Below are 23,849 nucleotides of genomic sequence, written 5' to 3'. Positions count from 1 at the left end.
ACACACTCCCACTCTCCCTCGCGGGGAGAGTCCAGACGATCAAAATGAACGTGCTACCCAGGTACCTCTTCCTATTCAGAGCCATCCCGATCTACATCCCCAAGGCTTTATTTCAAAACAGTAGACAAACTAATCATGGCGTTCGTATGAGGGGTGGGGGGGGGGGATGCTTGGATCACAAAGAAGGTCCTACAAAAAACAAAATCCAGGGGGGGGCTAGCCCTCCCAAATCTACAATTCTACCACTGGGCGGCGACGCTCGAGCGAATAAGGGGATGGATCAAGGAGCCAGAAGCTGAGTGGGTGCGTGCGGAGGAGGCCTCCTGTAAGGGGAGCTCCCGCCGGGCCCTCGCCACGGCAGCACTCCCATCCCCACCCAAAAAACACTCCAGCAGCCCAGTGGTGACAGCCACCCTCCAATCCTGGAACCAACTGCGGCAGCAATTTGGCCTGACCAAAATGTCGGACAAGGCTCCCATCTGCAACAACCATAGGTTCACACCAGCACTGACTGACGCCACCTTCAAAAGGTAGAGGCAGGACGGAGGGACACTGACAGTCAGGGACCTCTACACCGACGGCAGGGTTGCAACACTGGATGAACTGACGGAGAAATTCCAGCTGACCAGGGGGCATGAGCTAAGGTATCTGCAGCTCAGAAACGTCCTACGAAAGGAGACAAGGACGTACCCACAACTGCCACAACAGACATTGCTGGAAGAATTACTGCACGTAAGCATATTAGAGAGAGGAAACTGCAGCGACATGTACGACCGACTGGTAGAAAGGGCCGACACCGTACTGGATGCAACAAGAGGAAATGTGAGGAGGACCTGGGGATTGAGATAGGGTGGAGACTCTGGAGCAAAGCACTGCATAGGGTTAACTGCACCTCCACATGCGCAAGGCTCAGCCTGACACAACTAAAAGTGGTACATGGAGCCCACTTAACAAGAACCCGTATGAGTAGGTTCTTCCCGGAGGTGGAGGACAGCTGTGAACGGTGCCAAGGAGGCCCAGCCAACCACGCCCACATGTTCTGGTCTTGTCCCAGACTTGCAGGGTACTGGACAGCCTTCTTTGAGGCTATGTCCAAAGTGGTGGCGGTGAGGGTGGAGCCATGCCCGAAAGTGGCGGTCTTCGGGGTTTCAGACCAGCCAGATCTATTCCTGGGGAGGAGGACGGACGCCCTTGCCTTTGCCTCCCTGATCGCCCGCCGTAGAATCCTGTTTGGCTGGCGGTCAGCAGCACCACCCAGAGCTGCAGACTGGCTGTCCAACCTCTCGGAATCTCTCCAAATGGAGAAAATCAAATTCGCCATCCGAGGGTCAGACAACGGCTTCCACAGAACGTGGGAGCCATTAACCCAATTGTTCCGGGACTTGTTTGTGGCCAGCAAACAAGGAGAAGAATAGCCAGGAACCAGGGGAAAGCAGCCATAACGTGATGGGGGGAAATAGAACGGGAGGGGACGACAACTCATTCCAAGAGGAAGGAAAGGCGAACCACGGGGTGGGGGGGTGGAGGGGGGCGGGGGGGGGGGGGGGGGGGGGGGGGGGGGTGAGGAGGAAAGGAAAGACGAACCGGGGAGGGAGGAGGGAAGAGACAGGGAACAATAGAGGAGAGCCGGGGAGGTGGGGGCGGGGAGGGGAGGCAGGGAAACGTTAACCAACCTGGCATCCACAGGAATAGAGAAAAAGGAGAACACAGGCGGAGGACGGGAGGACCGGCTGAAGCGGCAGTGTGCCCGAGAAGACAACGGCGGCGAAATCCGACCGGGAGAAGAGAGGGGCAGCACCAGACCAACTCGAGGACTGCCCTCTGGAAGTGCCTCGCCGGTACAAACGGATGCCTACTTACATGTATATAGATATATCACATCCTGTGTACACAACGGCGAAATATACTCTGTGCAAAAATCCTATTAAAAACATTTTTTTAAAAAGCTGCAGATGGTTTGTAGAAGCTGTCAATCACAGACCACTGATAGAAATCTATGAATGGCTCGTAGCTAATGGATCTGTGGAAACCAGGCGCAGGTCACAACTACTCTCATTCCAGGAATGGGCATGTGGAGCTGCAAGGCAAGTGTTACAGCTGTGTCATGTGAGAGTACCTTTATGAAATGGATGTTTAAGCAATGTACCTTTAAGAAATGGAGCAGCTCATATTACTGAAGTGATGTCAGAGGGTGGGGGGGGGGGGGGGGGGGGGGGGGAGCTGGGCTGAGCTCACTTCTGCTTTTGAGGAGAAAGCTGGGAGTGTTTGTGTGTTTTGCAAAAAACTGCAAGAAGAAAACACAGAACTGGTCTGTTGATGTCTGAAAATTCAAAGACTATAAGTATATTGAATGTGACCTCATGTCTGCTGTTAAAGGTGAAGTCTTTTGGAGATTTGAAGGAACATTTTGAGGGATTATTTAGTGTTGTATTATTTTCGGGGTTATCTTTGAAGTAAGGGGTGTTAAGTGATCCGATGTTTATTTAAAAAGGTTAAGTTGAATTCATGGAAGAAACATTGTTTTGTGTTTAAAAAACCCACGTGTCCATAATTGTAATACCACACCTGGAGACCAAGCCGTGTGCTTCAAAAGCAACAATACATTAAAGGGGGAGGTTGGTTGAACTCCATTATACATTTTGGGGTTCTGAAAACACCACTCCCATAACAGCTGTAATCCCTCTTGCCGCCCTGTCTGGACTGCTCTCCAGTTTCCCGGCTTGGGTCTCTTTTTTGGAGAGTGGAGATGGGAGCTGTACTTGGTGGAGCAGTTGCAATCCACCCCCCCCCCCCCCCCCCCACATATCTCAGCATCTGATGTATGCAAAGATCACATAGAGTGTATAGAAGAACAGTCAGTTGAAACATATCAGGTCAGGAGAGGAGCAGAGATGGGCAAAATAAATCAATTACTGGTCAGAGAGCGAAGCTGCTGAATGACCAGGTAGACCAAGTACCATGAAGGAGCAGGAAGTATTCCTCCACATACTCCACCGTTACAGAATTTAATGAGTATGGGTAGGGGATGTTGGTGCTGAGTGGCATCACATGGTAATACATTACATTTAAAGGTGAACATTCTACGAAATTAATATAATATTTCACTCAGAGGAAATGCCCTCAATTATTATTAACAGCTGAACTATACCAGATGGTCACATTTGTAAGTGGAGTGGTATGTCTCTTGATTAAATTGCTGTTAGTATGACATAATTCTAGAGAAACTACTCTGTAGGTCTGACACACTTTCTGTCCCTCTCGCACATTTTATTTCTGCAAGGTTTAAGTTTCTCTAGTAGCACATTGGTCAATAAATTTGTTAAGATGTCCTCGTGTACTATTCGCAACAGATTTTTATTATATTGTAAGAGTCCTTGCCGCTGATTCCCTAAGTTCCCCTTTCTTTATTTTTGCTGTTATCATTTTTGCTCCATGGATGTTTAACGGGAAAGGATCTTTCAGTACAGCTGCAGAGAGAATGAGGAATTTAGGAAGTTGCAACATAGTATATGGTGCCGCTAGCTTTGGACAGCAAGACCCAGACTTCTTGGCACAAGAGAGAAAATGTGGGACTCGGTTCGATTGGTTGTCTGGTGGCCAATGAATTGGCCAAAAGGCCGTATTTTGCCCGATAACAAGTGGTGATTGGGTCCTACTCGAATCAAATGATTTTCAGAGACTCAAGGAGCTCAGTTTGGATGCTGGGCATTCAGGGGAAAGACCTTCTCTCTCACTCTCTCACTCCAGAAAGGTTATGAGTTGCTGTATTTCTGAAACTGCAGAGCCCTAAGTCTACAGTAAAAACCATTACAGGCTGCAAACAGACAGCACTGCTACTGACCGAGATGAGTCTGAGTCCTGAAGGACTCTGTTGTGTGGCAGTACCACCGTGTTAAATGAGATTGATCTCGAACAGATCTTGCAACTCTAGACTCGGCATCCATGAGATGCTGAGAGCCATCGGCAGCAGCAGAATTGTACTCAGCCACAATCTGTAAATTCATAGACTGGAATATTCCCCCACTCTACCATTACCACCAAGCCAGGGTCACAACCCTGGTTCAGTAAAGAATGCAGGAGGACATGCCAAGAGCAACAGCAGGCAGGCCTTAAAATGAGATGTCAACCTGGTGAGGCTCCAACAGAGGACGAGTTGCATGCCAAGCAACGTAAGAGCAGAGCTAAGCTCTGCAGTCCTGCCACTCAGCCATGAATGAGGGCTGAAAATTAAATAACCAATTAGAGGAGCAAGGGAGGGCGATCGGAGAGTCAGACAAAATGGCACCTCGATCTGTGAGGAGCTTTTCCTGCTGGTGAACTTCTGCTCGTCAGCAGAACTCTCTGACAGTGAGGCCTCGGTGGAGAACTCCCCAAGGACAAAAAAACTGCAAAGTGCTGTTGAATAACAAGATGTTTCCTAGCACTGCAGGTGCGAGAAACAACCAGTTAAACGTGCTCAAAACTGGACATGGACGTTTTTCAGGTGAATCACACCCGATATTAGTACTTTGTAAACTTCTTTATTAGTTTTCAGGTTATAAGCAACTTTACCACCATCTTTTCTTTGTTTTAAAAGTAAAGTGACTCATTCCCAGTAAGAACAGAGAGAAGTAACAGCAACCTTCAAATGACCCATCCAAAACATGCTGGGCGCGATTCTCCCAACGGGAGACTAAGTGCCGACGCCGGCGTGAAAACCAGAGTGTTTCACTCCGGCGTCGGAGGCCGCTCCTCGCCCCCTATTCTCCCACCCCCAGGGGGCTAGGAGCGGCGCCGCGTCAATTTCGCACGCTGGGCCTTGGCGCCCGCGTCAAAGCGGCGCCGCCTAAATGACACGGCCGGCGGCGCTTAAATGACGTCACCTGCGCATGCGCAGGTTGGCCAGCACCAACCCGCGCATGCGCGGTTGACGTCCTCCCTGCGGGCGCTCCGCAAGACATGGAGGATTGATCTTGCGGGGCGGCGGAGGGAAAAGAGTGCGTCTTTTAGAGACGCCGGCCCGCCGATCAGTGGGCACCAATTGCGGGCCAGACCCCCACTGAGCACCCCCCCTGGTGCTCGATCCTCCCTCTCCCCCCCCCCCCCCAACCAAACAGGCCGCACACGCAGCGTTCGTGCGCTGTTCACGCCGGCAGCGGCCAGGTGTGGTTGGCGCCGGCGTGAACTGGTCGTATTGGGCAGGCCGCTCGGCCCATCCGGGCCGGAGAATCGACCGTTAGAAATGGCGAGCAGCGATTCGCCGAGCGGCCTGTCGTTAACCATGGCACCCTGTTTTGGGGGGGGGGGGTGGTAGAATCCCGGGCGGGTGCCAGGGTGGCGTGGCGGGAATCGCCCGGCACCTCCACGATTCTGGCACCCGACGTAGGGGTAGGAGAATCGCGCCCAGAGTCACTGAAATGGGTCTGATCTAGTACTAATTAAGTGAGGTTTTGAGACTATGAGCTCAAGATATGAATCATGGAGAATTACAGCATTTTTCCCTATCCTGAACAAATGGGCAGGGAAGATAGCCAAGCATTCTTTTATCTTAGCAAGAAGTAACAGAAACAAACTTTAATGAGAGCGATAGTCCCACTAGTAATTGACACCTTTGAGGGACAGTCAGGGGTCAATGGGAAATGACATCAATAGACGACCATCACCCTTGAGAAACCAATTAGAAACTGGTCATGCCCACCTAGACCAATCACAGATTGATTGTGCACCCCTTAAGCCAATTAACCATTGACCTTGCCTAATTTTGGCCAATTAGAATGCAATAACATCATTGATGGTGGGGGTTGTGGCTTGGAATGAGTTACTAAGCAGAAGCTTTTACTGAGCAAGATGCACACCAAGTGACTGCTGTCGAGAGGGAGGTAGAAGTTAAGGATAGAGAACAGAGATCAAAGATCGAGGGTTAACCTGTGTCCATGGTCGAACTGGAAAGCAAGAGTCATAGTACACTCGTCAAGTCTCGCCCTGTCTTTAGTTGGTACAACTTATTAAAGTAGTAAGTACAACTTATTAAAGTATAATTTATAAAAGATTTGCTGAGTTATTTCACCATACTGTTGTCGAAATGGTTATGGTCTCAAATTAACATGATTAGAATTTAAGTTCCAATAACACCTCGAACTTACAAATTGGTGACACCGACGTAGCAAAAGTTGAACGCATTACTTTTTTTACAAGTTCCAAATAGTATGTAAAATGCAACATTTGGAATTCACACACAATATGGCATGAATATCAGTCCCATTTCTTGCAAACATGATTAGGACATGTAGGAATCAAAGAAGTTAAAAGTAGCAGTGAGTATTGTACTGACAAATATTTATGCAGTGAGCAAAATTGAATGAAATGTGTACCTTTTGGAATTTGGCTTGGGCATCTCTAAAACGCCTGCTTAAGTTTGGAACATGCTTGAATACCAACTGCCAAGCCAGGTAGTTCTGGAAAGTTCTAAAACACAAGAGTTAAAGGCATGAGATTCAGTTGTAAAAGTTCAATATAGGCAAGGCATGGAAACTGTCAGTTAAAATGGGACTGCATTCACCTTCTTCCAGGCAAATAACTGCATGAGGGAAGGTTAAGGAAGTTAAGTCTTGGAAAAGGGAAAGTTTAATTAAACATGTAAAAGAGTTTGATAATACTGTTCCAGAAAGAAATGTTCACAGTGAAATGGTTCAAAACCCAGGATGGTTTCATTTAAAGATTACGGATCAACATGTTTTCAGGCTAGACGAGGGTGAGGGTTTGGTAGACCAGAGGTTAATTATGTACTGTGTGATGTTAGTGACAGACACGATAACATGTTCACAGGATGATCATTTCTCCGAAGACCAACGGTTAGCCCTGCTGCCCCTCACAGCGCCGAGGACCCCGGTTCGATCCTGGCCCTGGGTCACTGTCCATGTGGAATTTGCATGTTCTCCGTGGGTCTCACCCCACAACCCAAAGTTGTGCAGGGTAGGTGGATTGGCCATGCAATTTAGCCCCTTAATTGGGAAAAAAAAGAATTGGGTATTCTAAATTTATTTTTTAAAAATCAAAGACAAAATTCACTTAAATCATCCAAAAAGCCTCCCTCCACCCATGGGGACTGAACTTCTTTTTGTCAGCATGGAACTGGTTTTGAGCCACCGTTAAGCTTTCTCTAAATACTGAATCTGCAGCACATCCCACATAGTTCTTGACTGGGAAAATATTGAATTGTGTAGAAGTGTCTTCATATTTGATACTTGGCTTATGGGATCTCTGGGGGTTGGTTTTGATTACCAGAAGGATGCAGAGAGGAATTTTCCCTATATTAGTCCTGTTTCCACCACCCCACCCCATGCTTTTCTTTCTCCTCGGAGATTGCATGGCTACAGGAGGAAGGGATGAGTTTTAGACATGAATCTGCAACCACCATGGTGTGGGAGCAGGCATGATGGGCTAACTGGTCTCTTCCTGTCCGTGAAACTGTTGGTTTGCATGGTAACACGTCCACGTGACCGGCGCGGGGCCTATTTGCATAGTAGTGTGTGAGCCACCACCATGGGGAAAAAGCATGGGGCCCTGGGAAAGGAGTCCTGGCGCGGGCAGAGTGGACCTTGGAGCCAGAGAACGAAGACCTGTTTAGTAACTCTGTGCCTGTGTATAGTTTACCTTTACTTGTCAGCAATAAACCCTTGTTCCATGACACTGGAAGTCTCCCTAGTATTGCCTCAACTCACCACAGTTTGCAAATAAACAATTAAAATAATGGCTAATAGTTTTTCAGACTAGTATAATAATGCAATTGCAGTGGGTAGTAACCTGAAAGACTATTGTCATATCATATACCTACAAAATGGTATCAATAGGTTTGACGCACAATTAGGTTGGAGGAAGGGGTGTCCAAAATTTCCTTCATGAATTTATAAACATTGTGTGACGATCTTCTCTTTTTTTTTAACGAACAGTTTTATTGAGGTAGTTTTCGGCATTGTAAACAGTTACAGACATCAACAAAAAAAAGGCAAAAATGTGCAAACATCCACGTACAATCAATACTTCAATCATACCCTACTGCACAAGTTCGCTCCTCTCCCACTGGCACTACCTGCCAATTTATCCCTCCTACTGTACTCTACTCTAACCTCCCCCCCCCCCCCCCCCCCCCCCCACCCCTGCTGACGCTCACTCTCCCGCAAAGAAGTCAATGAATGGTTGCCACCCTCGGGTGAACCCCTGTATAGATCCCCTCAAGGCGAACTTAATTTTTTCCATACCCAGGAAACTCGACATGTCCGCAAGCCACAACTCAGTCTCCGGGGGCTTTGAGTCCCTCCACGCCAATAGTATTAGTTGCCGGGCTATCAGGGAAGCAAAGGCCAAAACATCGGCCTCTTTCTCCCCCTGGACTCCCGGGTCCTCCGAAACCCCAAAAATTGCCACCCCTGGACCCATCGCCACCCTTGTTTTTAGCACCCGGGACATGATCCCCGCAAATCACTCCCAGCACTCCCTAAGCATCGGACATGCCCAAAACACGTGTACGTGGTTCGCTGGTCCTCCTGTGCACCTAGCGCATTTGTCCTTTACCCCAAAGAATTTGTTCATCTGAGCCACCGTCATGTGGGCCCGGTGAACGACCTTAAACTGAATCAGGCCGAGCCTGGAACATGTTGCGGTCGAATTTACCCTACTCAGGGCTTCTGCCCAGAGCCCGTCCTCCATTTCCCCGCCCAGCTCCTCCTCCCATTTGAGTTTCAGTTCCTCCGTCTGGGACCCTACCTCCTTCATGAGCACCTTATAAATATCAGCGACTCTACCCTCCCCTCCTTCCCCTCTAGAGACTATTCTATCTTGGATCCCGATTGGCGGGAGGTGTGGGAAGGATGGGACCTGTCTACAGACAAAGTCCCGCAACTGTAGGTACCTGAAATAATTTCCCCTTACCAGACCAAATTTCTCCTCCAAGCTCCTCAGACTTGCAAAGCTCCCCTCCAGGAACGTATCGCCCACCCTCCCCACCCCCGCTCGCCGCCATGCTCGAACCCCCCACCCATACTCCCGGGAGCAAACCGATGGTTGTCACAGATTGCCGCCCAGACAGACGCCCCCATCTCCCCTACATGCCTCCTTGACTGGTCCCATATCCGCAGGGTCGCCGCCACTACCAGACTGGTGGAGTATCTGGCCGGCGGCAGCGGTAGAGGAGCCGTGACCAGGGCTGCCAGGCTGGTGCCCCTGCACGAGGCTGCCTCCGCCTGCTCCCAGATAGTCCCCGTACCCACTATCCACTTCCTTATCATGGCGATGTTAGCCGCCCAGTAATAGTTAATCAGACTCGGCAATGCCAGCCCTCCCTCGCTGCGGCTCCTCTCAAGCATTGCCTTCTTCACCCGCGGGGATTTTCCCGCCCAGACAAAGCTCATGATCATCTTGTTAAGTGTGACGATCTTCTCTGACTGCATTATTAATTAGCTTAAATAACAAAGGAGGTCTTCCCACTGTGTTTGCAGTGTCACTAAAATACAGCAACGAGTGTGGTGGATGCAGGAACTGTGAGTAAATTTAAGGTGGAGTTAGACAGATTTTTAATTGGTAATGGGTTGAAGGGTTGTGGAGAATGGGGAGGGCAGTGGAGTTGAGGCCAGGATGGGATCAGCCATGATCATGAAATGAAAATCGCTAATTGTCACAAGTAGGCTTCAAATTAAGTTACTGTGAAAAGCCCCTAGTCGCCACATTCGGCACCTGTTCGGGGAGGTAGGTACAGGAATTGAACCGTGCTGCTGGCCTGCCTTGGTCTGCTTTGAAAGCCAGCGACTTAGCTCTGTGCTAAACCAGCCCCTACTATTGAAGGTGTTTAAGCTCGGGAGGCTAAATTTCCTACTCCTGCTCCTAGGTCATGTGTTCTAGGGATGAGATACTCTGGCTGATTTCACAATCCAGCTTAGTCTGTAACATTGTAGGTAGCAGATGAGGAACATATCAGCCATGATAGAATGGCGAAGCCGACTCAATAGGCCAAATGGCCTAATTCTGCTCCTATATCTTATGAAGTTATGAAAGCTTGTCGATGAATTCTGAAGACGTTAGCAGAAATAGTGAGAAATCACAAGGGTAGGGTTAAAGGTCAGTGAAAGAATGGAGAGCTTTTTGAGCTGAAAATCTTTTGCTCCAATTTCATTTGCATGTAGCATGGGAGCATATTGGTTAGCACAATTGCTTCACAGATCCAGGGTCCCAGGTTCGATTCCCGGCTTGGGCCACTGTCTGAGCGGAGTCTGTACATTCTCCCTGTGTGTGCGTGGGTTTCCTCTGGGTGCTCTGGTTTCCTCCCAGATGTGCAGGTTAGGTGGATTGGCCATGCTAAATTACCCTTCGTGTCCAAAATTGCCCTTAGTGTTGGGTGGGGTTACTGGGTTATGGGGATAGGGTGGAGGTGTGGGCTTGGGTAGGGTGCTCTTTCCAAGAGCCGATGCAGACTCGATGGGCCGAATGGCCTCCTTCCTGCACTGTAAATTCTATGATGCTATGTCAATCACTGAAGCAATGTATCAGATTATGAATCCAAACATAATTCATGTAAATTTTAGTTCCATAATGAACCATTTTTATGATATACATAAGGCCGGGATTCTCCCTTTTGCGGACTAAGTCCCCACGCCCGCCGGAAAACGGGCGACAATCACTCTGGACATTTTTCTCGAAAGTCCGGGGTGATTCCCCATTTTCCAGGTGGCTAGCAGGCCCCCGGCGGGTATCCCGCAGCTCTGGCTGCCAGCCGGGCCCTGCTGTCCAGACCTCGCGGCCGCGCATGCGCACAGCGGCCGCAAGCGGGTCCACGCATTCGCGCGGCGCCGTCGACATGGCGGACCTACACATCGGGCCCGCGTGGAGGAAGTGCTTTCATTGTAATGGATCGTTGGATTCATCCACCGGAATGGAATCCGGAATTTCCCCAATTCCTCAAATGAAACCGAGCAAGTAGCGCAAACCATGAGAACACTGTTTAGAATCTGATGACTTTACCTCTTGGAGTATTTCTGGAAGATATACTGCAGTTTCTGAAGATACCCAACACAAAAGACCACAATTTCCTCTTCTGGATAGACTTCAATGTTGACACTCGACATGATCCCTTGAAGAAATTGAGTCCAGTTAAATCCCTGGAGACACAAACATGAAATCAATGAGTTTCGCCGATTAACCATTATCTGTATGCTCAATAATACCACAGCAGAGGCTGGGTATTACAATGATAAAAAATAGGCTCAGGTACACATAAGCAGATATACCAGAAGCATAGATGCCAACAGCGCTAAGTACACAAGTAGGAATTAAACACTCAATATTTTTAGAAAAAGCCAATATCCTCACTCTTTGAAAGTCAGAAAAGGCAAAGATAACAGAAAAGTACAAAACACCCACAGGCAGAATGATCAACACACAGCACATTGTGGAGGGGGTAGTGTACTTAAGAGTACAATGAATCATATTTAAATATATATATATATATATGTGGAGAGAGAGAGAGCTACCTGTACTTGAGGCATACAGATTGAAGATGGATGTACAAAGAGGGTCTGCCAGAGAAAAAGGAATGAATGTGCACATGATTAACAATTCTGGTACGGGCAGTAAGGGAATCATTGCCCGTAGTGTCCTAATAAAAAAAGTAAGGTTAAGGGGGGGGGGGGGGGGGGGGGTGTTGGGTTACGGGTATAGGGTGGATACGTGGGTTTGAGTAGGATGATCATGGCTCGGCACAACATTGAGGGCCAAAGGGCCTGTTCTGTGCTGTACTGTTCTATGTTCTATGTGGGCCCACAGAAAGCAATCACTAAACTAAAGCGACTCACATTGAGATCAAACTTCACTTGAAGCTGCGAAAGTGTCATCTTGTTGTAGAGCTGTGTAATATCTCGCCTTTCTTCCAGTGGTGCAGTGGCCTGAGGAGAGAGAAAAAGCTTTACTTAGGCTTCTATCGAATGTCTCCCTGATGGGAGTGGAGGAATCCGAAAATTACCTCATAATGACATCCTCAGGCAGCTCAGGAGAATAATTGAAAATTATGAAGTGAAGTGAGAGGATGGGAGACGTTCAAAGCTAAGGGTCATAAATATAAGATAGTCACTAATATATTCAATAAAGAATTCAGGAGAAACTCCTTTACTCAGTTGAGTGGCTTGAATGTGGAACTTGCAACCAGAGGGAGTTGTTGAGGCCAGTAACATAAATACCCCAGGAAGCTAAGAGAGAAAGGAATCAGGACTGATCCAAGCCCAGCTAACTGGGTGGTCACTTGGGCTGCAATTGAGTGGTGTTTAAAAAACGGAGAGAGGGAGAGAGAAAGAAAAATGAACAATAAGAAAATAAATAAATGGAAAATTGAATTTCTTAAGGTACATAACACTGCCTTACAATCTTACTTAGTGTTATTTAACTACATATTCCTACATCTTGGCAATAGTACACTTAAGGTCACATTAACCTGTCATGTGACTTGGCATACGTGAGAGTGGGAAAGTGCGGACTGTCCCCATGCACATTTTTTTATTAATAAACAATTTTATTGAGGCATTTTGGCATTGTAAACAGTAATAGTACAGAACAGTGTGTAAACAAAAACAATCCAACATAGTGCAAAAAACAGTTCCCCTCCCACAAGGACCCGCCTCCCCCCCGCGGACGATTAGTTTTCCGTGAAGAAGTCGATAAATGGTTGCCACCTCCAAACGAACCGACAGTGACTCTCTCAGAGTGAATTTAATTTTCTACAGACCAAGGAAGTTCGCCGTGTCCAATAGCCAGGCCTCCGACTTCGGGGGCTTTGAGTCCCTCCGTGCCAGCAGAATTCGTCGCCGGGCTACCAGGGAAGCAAAGGCCAGAACGTCGGTCTCTCTCGCCTCCTGGACTACCGGGTCCTCCGAAACCCCAAAGATTTCCACCTCCGGACTCACCGCCACCCTTGTTTTCAGTACCCGGGAAGCTCCCTGGTAAGAACGGGTCCCCCATCCTCTTAATCCCAGCCCTCAACCATATTCGGAACCCACCGTACATATTTCCCGGGGCAAAAAGGTGATTGTCGCAAATTGGGGACCAAACCGATACTCTCACTTCCCCACATGCCTTCTCCATTGGCCCCAGGTCCACAAAGTCGCCACCATTATAGGGCTGGTGGAGAACCGTGCCGGCGAGAGCAGCAGAGGCGCCGTAACCAGGTCTGCCAGTCTGGTGCCCCTGCACGAAGTGGCCGCTATCCGCCCCCCAAATCGACCCTGCATCTACTATCCACTTCCTTATCATAGCTATATTGGCCACCCAGTAGTAATTACTAAAGTTTGGCAGCGCCAGCCTTCCCCCCCCCCCCCCCCCCCACCTTGGTTCCTCTCGAGCATCACCCTCTTCACCCGCGGGGACTTTCCCGCCCACACAAATCCCATAATAATTTTATTGACCTTCTTGAAAAAGGAATGCGGAATGAAAATGGGAAGACACAGGAATACGAACAGGAATCTCGGGAGGATTGTCATTTTAACCGTCTACACTCTCCCGCTAGTGTCAGTGGGAGCGCATCCCACCTCCAGAACTCGTCCTCATTTGCTCCACCAACCGGGATAAGTTCAACTTGTGCAACCGGCCCCAGTCCCGCGCCACCTGTATCCCTAAGTATCCGAAACTGTCCCCCACTAACCTAAACGGCAGCCCCTTCAGCCAACCCTCCTGGCCCCTTGCCTGGACTACAAACAGCTCACTCTTTGCCATGTTCAGTTTATACCCTGAGAACTGGCCAAATTCCCTCAAGATTCCCATGATTCCATTCATCCCAGCCACTGGATCCGTGATGTATAAAAGCAACTCGTCGGCGTATAAGGAGACTCTGTTCCCGAACCCAAATCATCCCAACACCTCCCATAAATAGTCCCATTCAACACCGGTCAAAAGCCTTCTCGGCATCCATTGCCATGACTACCTCTACCTCCGTATTCTCCGGGGGCATCATGATCACATTTAGCAGCCTTCTTAGGTTGGCCACCAGCTGCCTGCCCTTGACTACCCTGGTTTGGTCTTCCATAATATCCTCACCTCCTTCGAGGAGCGGTCCCTGGAGGTGACCGGTGTGGCCGAGGGCAGAGCGGTCACCCACGCAGAGTCTGGGCTCCACCCAGAAGACATGTTAACCGTGAGTTGTTATTGCCTTACTGACTGACCCGTCCCTCCCACTGACCACATGTCCATTCTCCCGCAGGTCTTCCAGCCGATGACACCGGCCCATCCTGGGCAACACCATCTCCTGCTTGCTAGAAGAACACCTTGGAGAGCTCCGAGGATGCAGCCGTTATAGCCGCGGCACAGCTGTCATCCCCAGCCTGCACCAGTGCAGATAGACACACCTCGATAGGACGTGTTAGTGGGCAGGCTTCGGGGGCACAATCTGGTGAGCACCACACAGCAGCTGATGATGTATATCAGGGGGAGGCAGGAACCCTCAGGCGAGACAGCAGTCGGAGGGCTGCTGGATCCCAGCCTGATGCTGAGCCTGTGGGACAGGGTTGCCCGGAGCTGCTGGAGACATCAGGGATTGGCCGGGACATTCAGAGGAAGACGTCAGTGTCACTCCAGCAGACCCATAGCCATTTGGAGGAGTCCCATAGTCCACGGGCGCAGGAGATGGCACCGGGAATGCGTGGCACCGAGGCCAACACTGCCAGGGTGGTGACAGCAGTGGAGCCGATGTCGGCACCATTAGTGAAAGTGTCCAAGACGTCGTGCGGCCGGTGACGGCCATGGCTGAGCGTCTCGGCAGAATGTCTGACTCGGTGGGGGATGTTGCCCAGTACCAGGCCGACCTTGATGAGGTTCTATGCAACATGTCCCCTCTCAGATAGGCATGGCTGAGGCACTGCGGAACTTGTCACAGTCGCAGGTGGGCATGGCTGGGTGCTTGGCTGGACCCGGCCCATGGAGTGGGGATGGTGGCCACCAGCTCCCCTGGGGTCCATCCCTCTTCTGAGGCTGCGTCCCCACAGTCAGCACACGGGATAGGGTGACACGGCTGTGCGTCTGCCGCCGGCAAGTGAGCCGGGGACCATCGGGAGTGGGGCTTGTGCAGCACATTAAATACATAAAACACCTTTTTGCACAACCATTATGATGCTTCTGCCACTTCCTTCTGCAATGCGGCCTAGCCCCCGGACCCTTTGCCGATTTACCCAGACATCCTCTCCCCGTGGTGCTCACCCACCTTGTGTCCCACCCCCTGGGTGATCGGATGTTGTGTGTGTGGTGTTGCTTCCTGCAGTGTTCAAGCACAGTGTCCAGGCATAAATGTGTGATTGGAATGCTCGGCAATAACTCCCACTACTACATGACCCACCCACCCGCGGGAATACACTTGGGATGTGTGAAGTGTTCACTTAACCACGATTGCCAATTCCCTATTAGCAATCGTCTTCAGCTTCATGACCAGAGGTCTCAGCGTGGAGGTTATGGGTGGTCGGTGAGCTAGATGAACAGGGACAGGGGTTGCCCCTGGTACAAGTACACACAATCCAGGGGTTGGCATGCTGATGCCACAAGCGGTTGCCCCCCAGTTGCCCCCCTCAGCGCATCCCTCCACCCCCCCATAATGGCCCATCCTTGCAGAGAGTTCCCCCATTCCCCCACCCACAACCTAGGGTTCCCCCACCCCCCACCAATTACTGGGGTGGCAAAGCCAGCACTCCCGGGATCGTTGCCTGTGAGCAAAGATGCCGACTCACCTCCTCGGCTCCCCACAGCCCTTCCGCCAGGTTCCCCTTTTTCAAAAGGAGTACTAATCGACACCGGCATGACCACTTGCTGGGGAGGCCACTGAATGACGGGAGGCCTTGGATATGGGGTAGCTCTCGTTAATTTTATGGAAATGGGGCTTAAGTGGTGATAATTGGTTTCTCCTACACAACGGCGATATCCTGGTTTCGCCTGCGGGAGTGGGCCGGTTTCATCGCAAACTGTTTGGCGCCTGCCGCAGATCTCGCTTTTGGCCTCTTCCGCTATTCACCGGCCTCGCCGACCTCGTTATGCTTGTGCGAGAGTGCAATGAGGCCAGAGAATTGTGCCCTGGCTTGCAAAGGACCGAGATGTTTATGACAATAGATTTAGAGAGATTGAAGATGGGGGAGCACAAAATGCCAGCATCATGGACTGGTTGTGCTGATTGTCCTGTTTCTGTTTTGTATTTCCCACGTAATTATACAATATGATAGCTGATATCAACTGATGTGGTAGGAGAATGTGTAAAATCAGCCTCAGTGACCCCTGGGCTACACAGTGGAAAATATGAGCCAGGTTTCTTGCTCCTAATCACTACCTGTGATCTTCTGCAAGTGAGACCAGCCCCCCGCTGGGTCGGAGAATCGCCCAGAGCCGGCGTCAATCCCGCCCCCACCGTGTCCCGAATTCTCTACCACCCAAGATTCGGCGGGGGCGGGAATTGCGCTGAGCCAGTCGGCGGGCCCCCCGCGGCGATTCTCCGGCCTGCAATGGGCCGAAGTCCCGCCGCTGACAAGCCTCTCCCGCCAGCGTGGATTAAACCACCTACCTGACCGGCGGGATTGGTGGCGCGGGCGGGTGCTGGGGTCCTGGGGGGGCGCAGGGCGATCTGACCCTGCCATCTTCACCATGGCGGAGGCGGAAGAGACCCCCCTCCACTGCGCATGCGCCGGGATGATGTCAGCAGCCGCTGACGCTCCGGTGCATGCGCGGACTTACACCGGCCGGCGAAGTCTTTTCAGCACGGCTGGCGTGGCGCCAAAGGCCGTTCACGCCAGCCGGCGGAGCAGTAACCACTCCGGCGCGGGACTCGCCCTCAACGTAAGGGCTTGGCCCCTAAAGACGCGGAGACTTTCGCACCTTTGGGACGGCCCGACGCTGGAGTGGTTCACGCCACTCCATCTCGCCGGGACCCCCCGCCCTGCCGGGTAGGGGAGAATCCCGGCCCAGAATTGGGATCAACTATGATGCCCATAACAATCCTGCTGACACTCACAGGTTAGGTTTTTGCAAGGAAATTGGTCATTTGCCACTGGGCTAATGGTACCTGAGGGATTGTCCTCCATCGAGAGAGAGCGTCTCCAGGAAGCGTGCGTTGTGGGATTGGAGATTCAGTGGAGGGGGTTGTGGGGGGAGCGTGATGCGGTAAAAGAATTAGAAAAAAACAACAGTTATCATTTCACTACTAAATCTGGGGAAATTTATTGGCAAATATATGATACTGTTTTTTTCTGTAGGGTTTGTCACAGAATGACACAGCTGGATTTAACATGCCTTCACACTTCATTTGAATCTTATTCAATATTTGGACACATTTAAACATGTATCATTTAATTGTCAACTTAGTTGGTCACAAAAATATTTCTGAATCCAGATGCAGCTGTTTAACTGCACAACTGTAGGAAAATAATCAAGCGGTGTAAATACATATCAATGGCACAGAAATAGGTTCCAACATTTTGGAAATGCAAATTGTACCTCATACACGTGTCCATTCCTTATTTTCCAATGATTCCACTCTGCTGTTTTGTGATCAATATGCTGCATGTTTTCGAAACTCTATTGGCTGTTGGAGACCATCCATGTGCACCTTTTGCTTTGAGGTAGTATACCTGCCTCTGGATGGAATGGTGGCGAGCCTGAGCCCTGCTCCAGCCAACCCTGGCGGTAACTGAGAACCTCATTTAATGTGGAGCAGGAATTTAACAGTTTGAGTGGCATTAAGTGTCCAATATGACAGGACAAGAGGGACGGGCATGTGTTCAGTGAGAGCATGAGCTGGGAGCACACACTCAAGGAAGATGGTGCAACGTACTTCAACTCTTCAATGCAATTGCGTGCTCTACCTTCTATTAACCACACTGCCTTTAGGGAAAGGATATAGAAATATTTTTCAAATACTTACATTGAAAATTTCAATTTCAAGCTCCAGGACTTTTTTCATCTCTTCTTCAACAAAAGTGTCATTTTTTGTCACATTTCTGTCTTCTCTGACCATCTCAGCAATTAAAACCATAAACTGCAAATAAGCGTCACGCACCTTCAATAAGAGTAACACCATTAAATTCAGGGAGTCATTTGTCTTACAGAAACATACAAGTCTGTATCTTTGTAGACCCTTATATTGTGGGGTAAACTGTTGTCTTTCACACTCTTCAACACAATGCAAATGCATTTATCTTGTATTTGTTCTTTAGATGTGTGGAACACCAGCAAAGCAGTATTTATTACACATCTGTACGTACCGGGAGGGCGTTTAACACAATGCGGAATTTGAGTCACCAGTAAGTGTTTCAAGGCACAGCTGGGAAGTTAGTGAATTACTTCAGTTTTTAATGACAATTTCAGATTTATTTCCTGGTGCCAATCCAAAAACTTGCAGATGTTTTGAATTCTATTCAGAAGGGATTTGAATTTATAGGGCGGGATTCTCCGAGCCTCCATGCCAAAATCGCGTCCAGCGGGGGGGGGGGGGGGGGGGGGGATGGACGTCGAACCCAAGATCCAGTCTAACGGCACATCCATGATTCTCCGGGAATCACGCGCGCGGCCTACGCGTCGCGGGTCTGGAGCCATTGACAGAGGCCCCCGTGGCGATTCTGTGACGTAAACTGGCCGAGTTCCCGACAACGTGGTTATAACCACGTTTTGCCTGTCGGGAACAGCTAGTGGGGGCTGTGGGTCAGTCCACGGCTGCCCTGGTGGGGGGCAGGGGGGATTCTACACCGGGGAGGGGGACTCACAGATGGCCAGGCTATCGATCGGAGAATACTGATCTGCAGGCGCGTGCGATCTCGGGGGGGGGGGGGGGGGGGGGGGGGAGGGCCTATCTTTTTGGTGCAGGTCCGCGGTGTGGGTGCGCCATGTCGCGCGGGGAAGCCGACGCTGGCCGCCACCTTGCGCATGTGCGGACTCCCGACCGGAAATACGGGGCCCCGTATCAGCAGTCGGAACTGCGAGGAGTACTCCAGGGCCCTGCTAGCCCCCTTCAGGTAGGAGAATCACTTTGGACTTTCCTGGAGAAACGCCTGGGTTTTGGCGCTAGAATGGAGTGGGGACATAGCCCCGTTATTGGAGAATCCCACCCATTATCTCTGGGTTACTGAACCAACTTGCAGATGTTTTGGAATCTATTCAGAAGGGATTTGAATTTATAATCTCTGGGTTACTAATCCAGTACCATAACCACTGGGCTACTATGGCCAGAATTTTGGGACGTAAGGCACATGTCCAATATTCAACCTCACATGAATTGTAACATAGAGTTAATCATAGAGCCATAAATCAGATATGCTCCTGAGTTCCGGCATCCACGACCAGCAATTTTAGTTCTGTGCCATGAACACTAATCGGTGTACGTTAGCTCACAAGCTGAACAGGGTAGAGGTGAACTAGAGTGTTGTCTTCTGTTAATTTTCTAAGTTAGAATAAAGTGATGGTAATTTCTTATAATACACCTTCTGCAACAACCAGATTGCAGCAGCAGATTGCTATAAAACAACTGCATAATTCCCCTTGAAATAAAACAATGAGTGTCCTTCCAGTGAGGAAAAGTGGCAATCGGAAACTTGTGAATGAATGAAACGATACAGTGGATCTCACCAGTAAGAACCCATGATATTTTCTGCAGTCAGTTTCAGTCCTCACCTTGTATTCTCCTCCATCTCTGATGTAATGATCTCTGAAATGCATCCCAAAGTCGGTTTCATCAACCTGCGAGAGTAAGGGGCAAGACATGAAGCAAAAGGGCACAAGAACCGAACACTTGAGTCAGCAATCTGATTCCTGTCATGTAAACATGTCATGTAAATAATCTTGCAAATTGTATGAGAAATATTTTGATATCGGTTTATGGTTGCCAAAATTCACGATCAGAAATACAAAATCAAAAAATAACCCACCATGCGTCAGATGGTCCGGATCAAATTCATAACTTCAATTATTACAAAGTTCAAATATCTCAACGGATATTTGAAATTTCTATGAACACCTGATGAAGGAAACCTGGAGCATCGAGTGTCAATCATGTGGAGTGACAATCACTCATTAAAATATTGGGCGGGGTTCTCCAACCCCCCCCCCCCCCGCTGTGTTGGAGAATCGCTGGGGGGGGGGGGGCAGCGTGAATCGTGAATCCTGCCCCCGGCTGCTGCCGAATTCTCCGGCCCCCCAAAAATCCCGTCGACGTGAATCGCGCCGCCCGCCTCAGGGAATGGCGAGGATCGAGGCGGCGCAAAGCGCCCCGGGGCCGCTCAAATTCTCCCGACCACAGTTCACGTCGGCGTGAATCAAAGCACCTATTTAACAGCGTCAACCAGTTGTGATGGTTGGCGCCGGCCAGCGCGGAGGTAGGGCTCCGTGTTGGGCAGCCGCAGGAGAAGTGACGGCACGGCCGCAGTTGGTGGGAGGGGGGTTTGGGGGGGTTTGCCGGGGGGGGGGGGGCACGTTCCGGGGAGGGGGGTCGAGTGCCCCGGGGAGGAGAGAGCGAATGCTGGGGAGGGTGGGGGGGGGGGGGGTTTGAGAGTGCCGGGGCGAGTGCCGAGGAGGAGAGAGCGCGTGCCGCGGAGGGAGTGGCGAATGCCAGGGAGGGGAGGGGAGGGGTGAGTGCCAGTGGGGGGGGGGGCGAGTGCCGGGGAGGAGAGGGTGAATGATGGGGAACGGGGGGGGGGGGGGGGTAGTGCCGTGGAGGAGAGGGTGAGTGCCTGGGAGGGGGGGTGCGAGTGCCGAGGGGGGAGCGAGTGCTAGGGAGGAGAGCGCGCGTGCTGGGGAGGGAGTGGTGAATGCCAGGGAGGGGGGGGGTGCCGGGGAGGAGGGGGACGAGTGCCAGGGAGGAGAGGGCGCATGCCGGGGAGGGAGGGGGGGAGAGTACCGGTGAGGGGGTGGGGGCGAGTGATGGGGAGGAGGGCGAGTGCTTGGGAGTGTGGAGCGAGTGCCGGGGGTTGGGGTGAGTGCCGAGGAGGGAGTTGGGGGGGGGGGGGGGGGAGAGTACCGGTGAGGGAGGGGTTGGGGAGGGTGGGGGGGGGGAGAGTGCCGGGGTGGGGGGGGGGAGTACTGGGAAGGGGGGTTTGGGGAGCTTGTCTGCCTGGCCAGGTGCCAACTTCCAACAGTCGCAACCATGCAGCCCATGGCACCTGGCTTGGGGGTGGAGGGGGGGTACGGGCAATGATGACATGTTGTCTATCCCCCCCCACCCCCACCCCCTACAGGCCGTTATGTTTGGTAATCACCCAGCAATGTTGGTCACCGTGGTGGGAGCCGCACTTCTACATGTTGCCCTGGGGGAGCAGAAGCATGAGCGTGCCAGGGAGGCGGCGGAGCTGCCCCAGAGCAGCGTGCCGCAGGGAGGCAGGTAGCAGCCATCCAGGCTGAATGGCCGCCCGCCCGACAGGATGAGGAGGAGGAGGAGGTGGTGGTGCCACGGCGACGGAGATGCCCGATGAGGCCCCGTGTGTACCGGCCCCGCTCGTCGTACCAGGACCTCACGGACCGGGCATGCAGGAGGCGACTCCAGATGAGCCAGGAAACCGTTGCCCATATCTGCACACCTGGCGCCGTGTGGCACTGGGGGAGGACACCCTCTCCCTGTGGCTGTCAAGGTTACGGTGGCCCTGAACTTTTATGCCACGGGATCATTCAAGAAGGCGCCGAGTGGGGACCTGTCCGGCATCTCACAGGTATTGTTGCACCGGTGCATCCGTGCAGTGACAGAGGCCCGATATGCCATTGCAGACCGTTACATCCAGTTCCCTGTGGACCGGGCCAGCCAGGATGCCCAGGCAGTGGGCTTCACTGCGGCGGCCAGGATGCCCAGGGGGCGATCGATGGGATGCATGTCACCATGCGTCCACCTGCGGATAACAGGGCCATGTTCACGAATAGGAAGGGAACCTATTCCATGAACATTCAGGTGGTCTGCGACCACCGCATGATGATCCTGCACGTCTGCGCCTTGTACCTGGGCAGTGTACATGACTCATTTGTTTTGGTGCAATCTTTCATCCCCACCATGTTCGAGGGATGCCCACCCTTTGGCTGACGGCTGGTTGCTGGGCAACAGGGGTTACACGTTGGGGTCGTGACTGATGACGCCTATATGGAGGCCACAGATTGATGCGGAGAACCGCTACAACAATGCCCATGCAGTGACCAGGGGTGTGATAGAGAGGTGCTATGGGGTGCTAACGGGACAGATGCGCTTCAGATGCCTGACTGCTCTGGAGGAGCCCTCCAGTAACCGTAGATCGGGTCGGCCACATCATTGTGGTCTGCTGCGTCATGCACAACATAGCCCAGCATAGGAGCGATGTGTCACAGGCAGAGGAGGCGGGAGTGGAGGAGCAGCAGGACGAGGATGAGGAGGATGGGGGCAATGGTCAGGACAGACGGGCTGGACATGGACGGGAGGCTGCCCACCGTTACCGGCTGGGCCAGCGACACGGGACAGGCTGATAGCCGCCCGGTTCATGGTCTGGGGGGGGGGAGGGGGGCGGGCGTGGGAATCGCCGATGATAGGCACAGACTGCACATTACTGCACCAGCCTACCACCCTCACCCCACCCACCCATCACCAACCACACTCACCCCAACCACCCACCAGCAAATACCCTCACCCCACCCACCCACCAGCAACCACCCTCACCCCACCCACCCACCAGCAACCACCCTCGCCTCATCCACCCACCAGCCTACCATCCTCACCCCACCCGCATGCACACCACCCCTCCATTGCACATCCACCTGCGGCACAACGGGCCGGGCTCACACGGTTTCCGGTGGAAGCGCGTCTATTGCAGGCCATGGAGGATGATGCCAACCCGCTCTGCGATGAGCTCTGGGCTCCACATCATTGGCCAATGTCTGACCCATGGTGACAGTGAGGAATTGAACAAACGAATGTGATACAAAATGGGATAATTAGTTAGGATAATGTAGAGGATACCCGGGTATAGGAGCCGGAACAAATGAACTGAGCAAAGCATGGCCAGGAAGGGGGGAGGGGCAGTTGCTAGGATGAAAATGCTGAGTGAAAGGGGCCCCCCCAGGGCTGAAGAATGTGAAGTGAGCCCAGGGCTGAGGAATGTGAAATGAGCCAATCAGGATATATGGCCAGGTCAAGAAGTGTATAGGGATAGCCTATGGGAATTTTGCATTCATTACTGTTGCCTTATTTGGTCATATGTATGTGAAATTTGATGCAACTTGAATGTATCTGTACAGAAATGTTCTGTCCTTTGTTCACTCGCTGTTGAAGATCCAGGAGACTAGGTTGTGTCCTGCTCTCCCAATAGAGTGAGTCACCCAGCTAGCTGGTTAAAATAAACAATAATTGATACCTGCAAATCCGTCTCAAATTTTATTGAGACCAGACTGACATCAAAAGAATCAGGATTATCATTTGGTGCCGAAACCCGGGATTCTCAGACAATCACCTCTCATCTGCGAAATCAGAATTGGACTGATCTCAGATGGGGAAAGAGGAAATGGGCCCACGATATGAGTAGCTGGAAAATGACCTTGTCGATTTTCCTCTCTCTCTCGTAGTCTGATTACAGTCTAATCACTCGCATTTGATCAGGTAAGATTGTCTCGACAAAATCAAAGGTCAGTCTGGCGGATTAGAAGAATTAATTTCAGTCGATGTAGGTGCGACTGAGGGTTGATGAGAACTGAGGGGAATATCATAGTAATAGTTCAGTTAAAGGTTGATTACGGAATTGAGGGACTGTCACAGGGACAGTTCAGTTAAGACTGCTGATGGAATGTTCTGGAGACAATTCAATTCCGTACAATTGGAATTGGCTAAAATTGGTTATATTAAATTACACTTTAATTCGGTTAAGGTCTTTAACGGGTTG

The 23,849-nt window shown here is 51.1% G+C and overlaps 1 protein-coding gene across 1 annotated transcript in view; it reads right to left on the bottom strand.

Annotated features, from left to right (window-relative positions):
- Positions 1 to 23,849, bottom strand: part of mmel1 (membrane metallo-endopeptidase-like 1) — a 112,336-nt gene that overhangs the window by 32,281 nt on the left and 56,206 nt on the right. Inside the window, exons 8-12 of the mRNA XM_038773851.1 lie at positions 19,642 to 19,707; positions 17,900 to 18,034; positions 11,820 to 11,909; positions 10,990 to 11,126; positions 6,351 to 6,444 (exon numbers count right to left, since the gene is read on the bottom strand). Coding sequence (XP_038629779.1) covers positions 6,351 to 6,444; positions 10,990 to 11,126; positions 11,820 to 11,909; positions 17,900 to 18,034; positions 19,642 to 19,707 — 522 coding nt within the window. The remainder of the gene's footprint in view (positions 1 to 6,350; positions 6,445 to 10,989; positions 11,127 to 11,819; positions 11,910 to 17,899; positions 18,035 to 19,641; positions 19,708 to 23,849) is intronic.

This window comes from Scyliorhinus canicula, chromosome 16, assembly GCF_902713615.1.
Source record: "Scyliorhinus canicula chromosome 16, sScyCan1.1, whole genome shotgun sequence".
Classification (NCBI taxonomy): Eukaryota; Metazoa; Chordata; class Chondrichthyes; order Carcharhiniformes; family Scyliorhinidae; genus Scyliorhinus; species Scyliorhinus canicula.
This window is presented reverse-complemented; position numbering and strand designations above follow the sequence as displayed.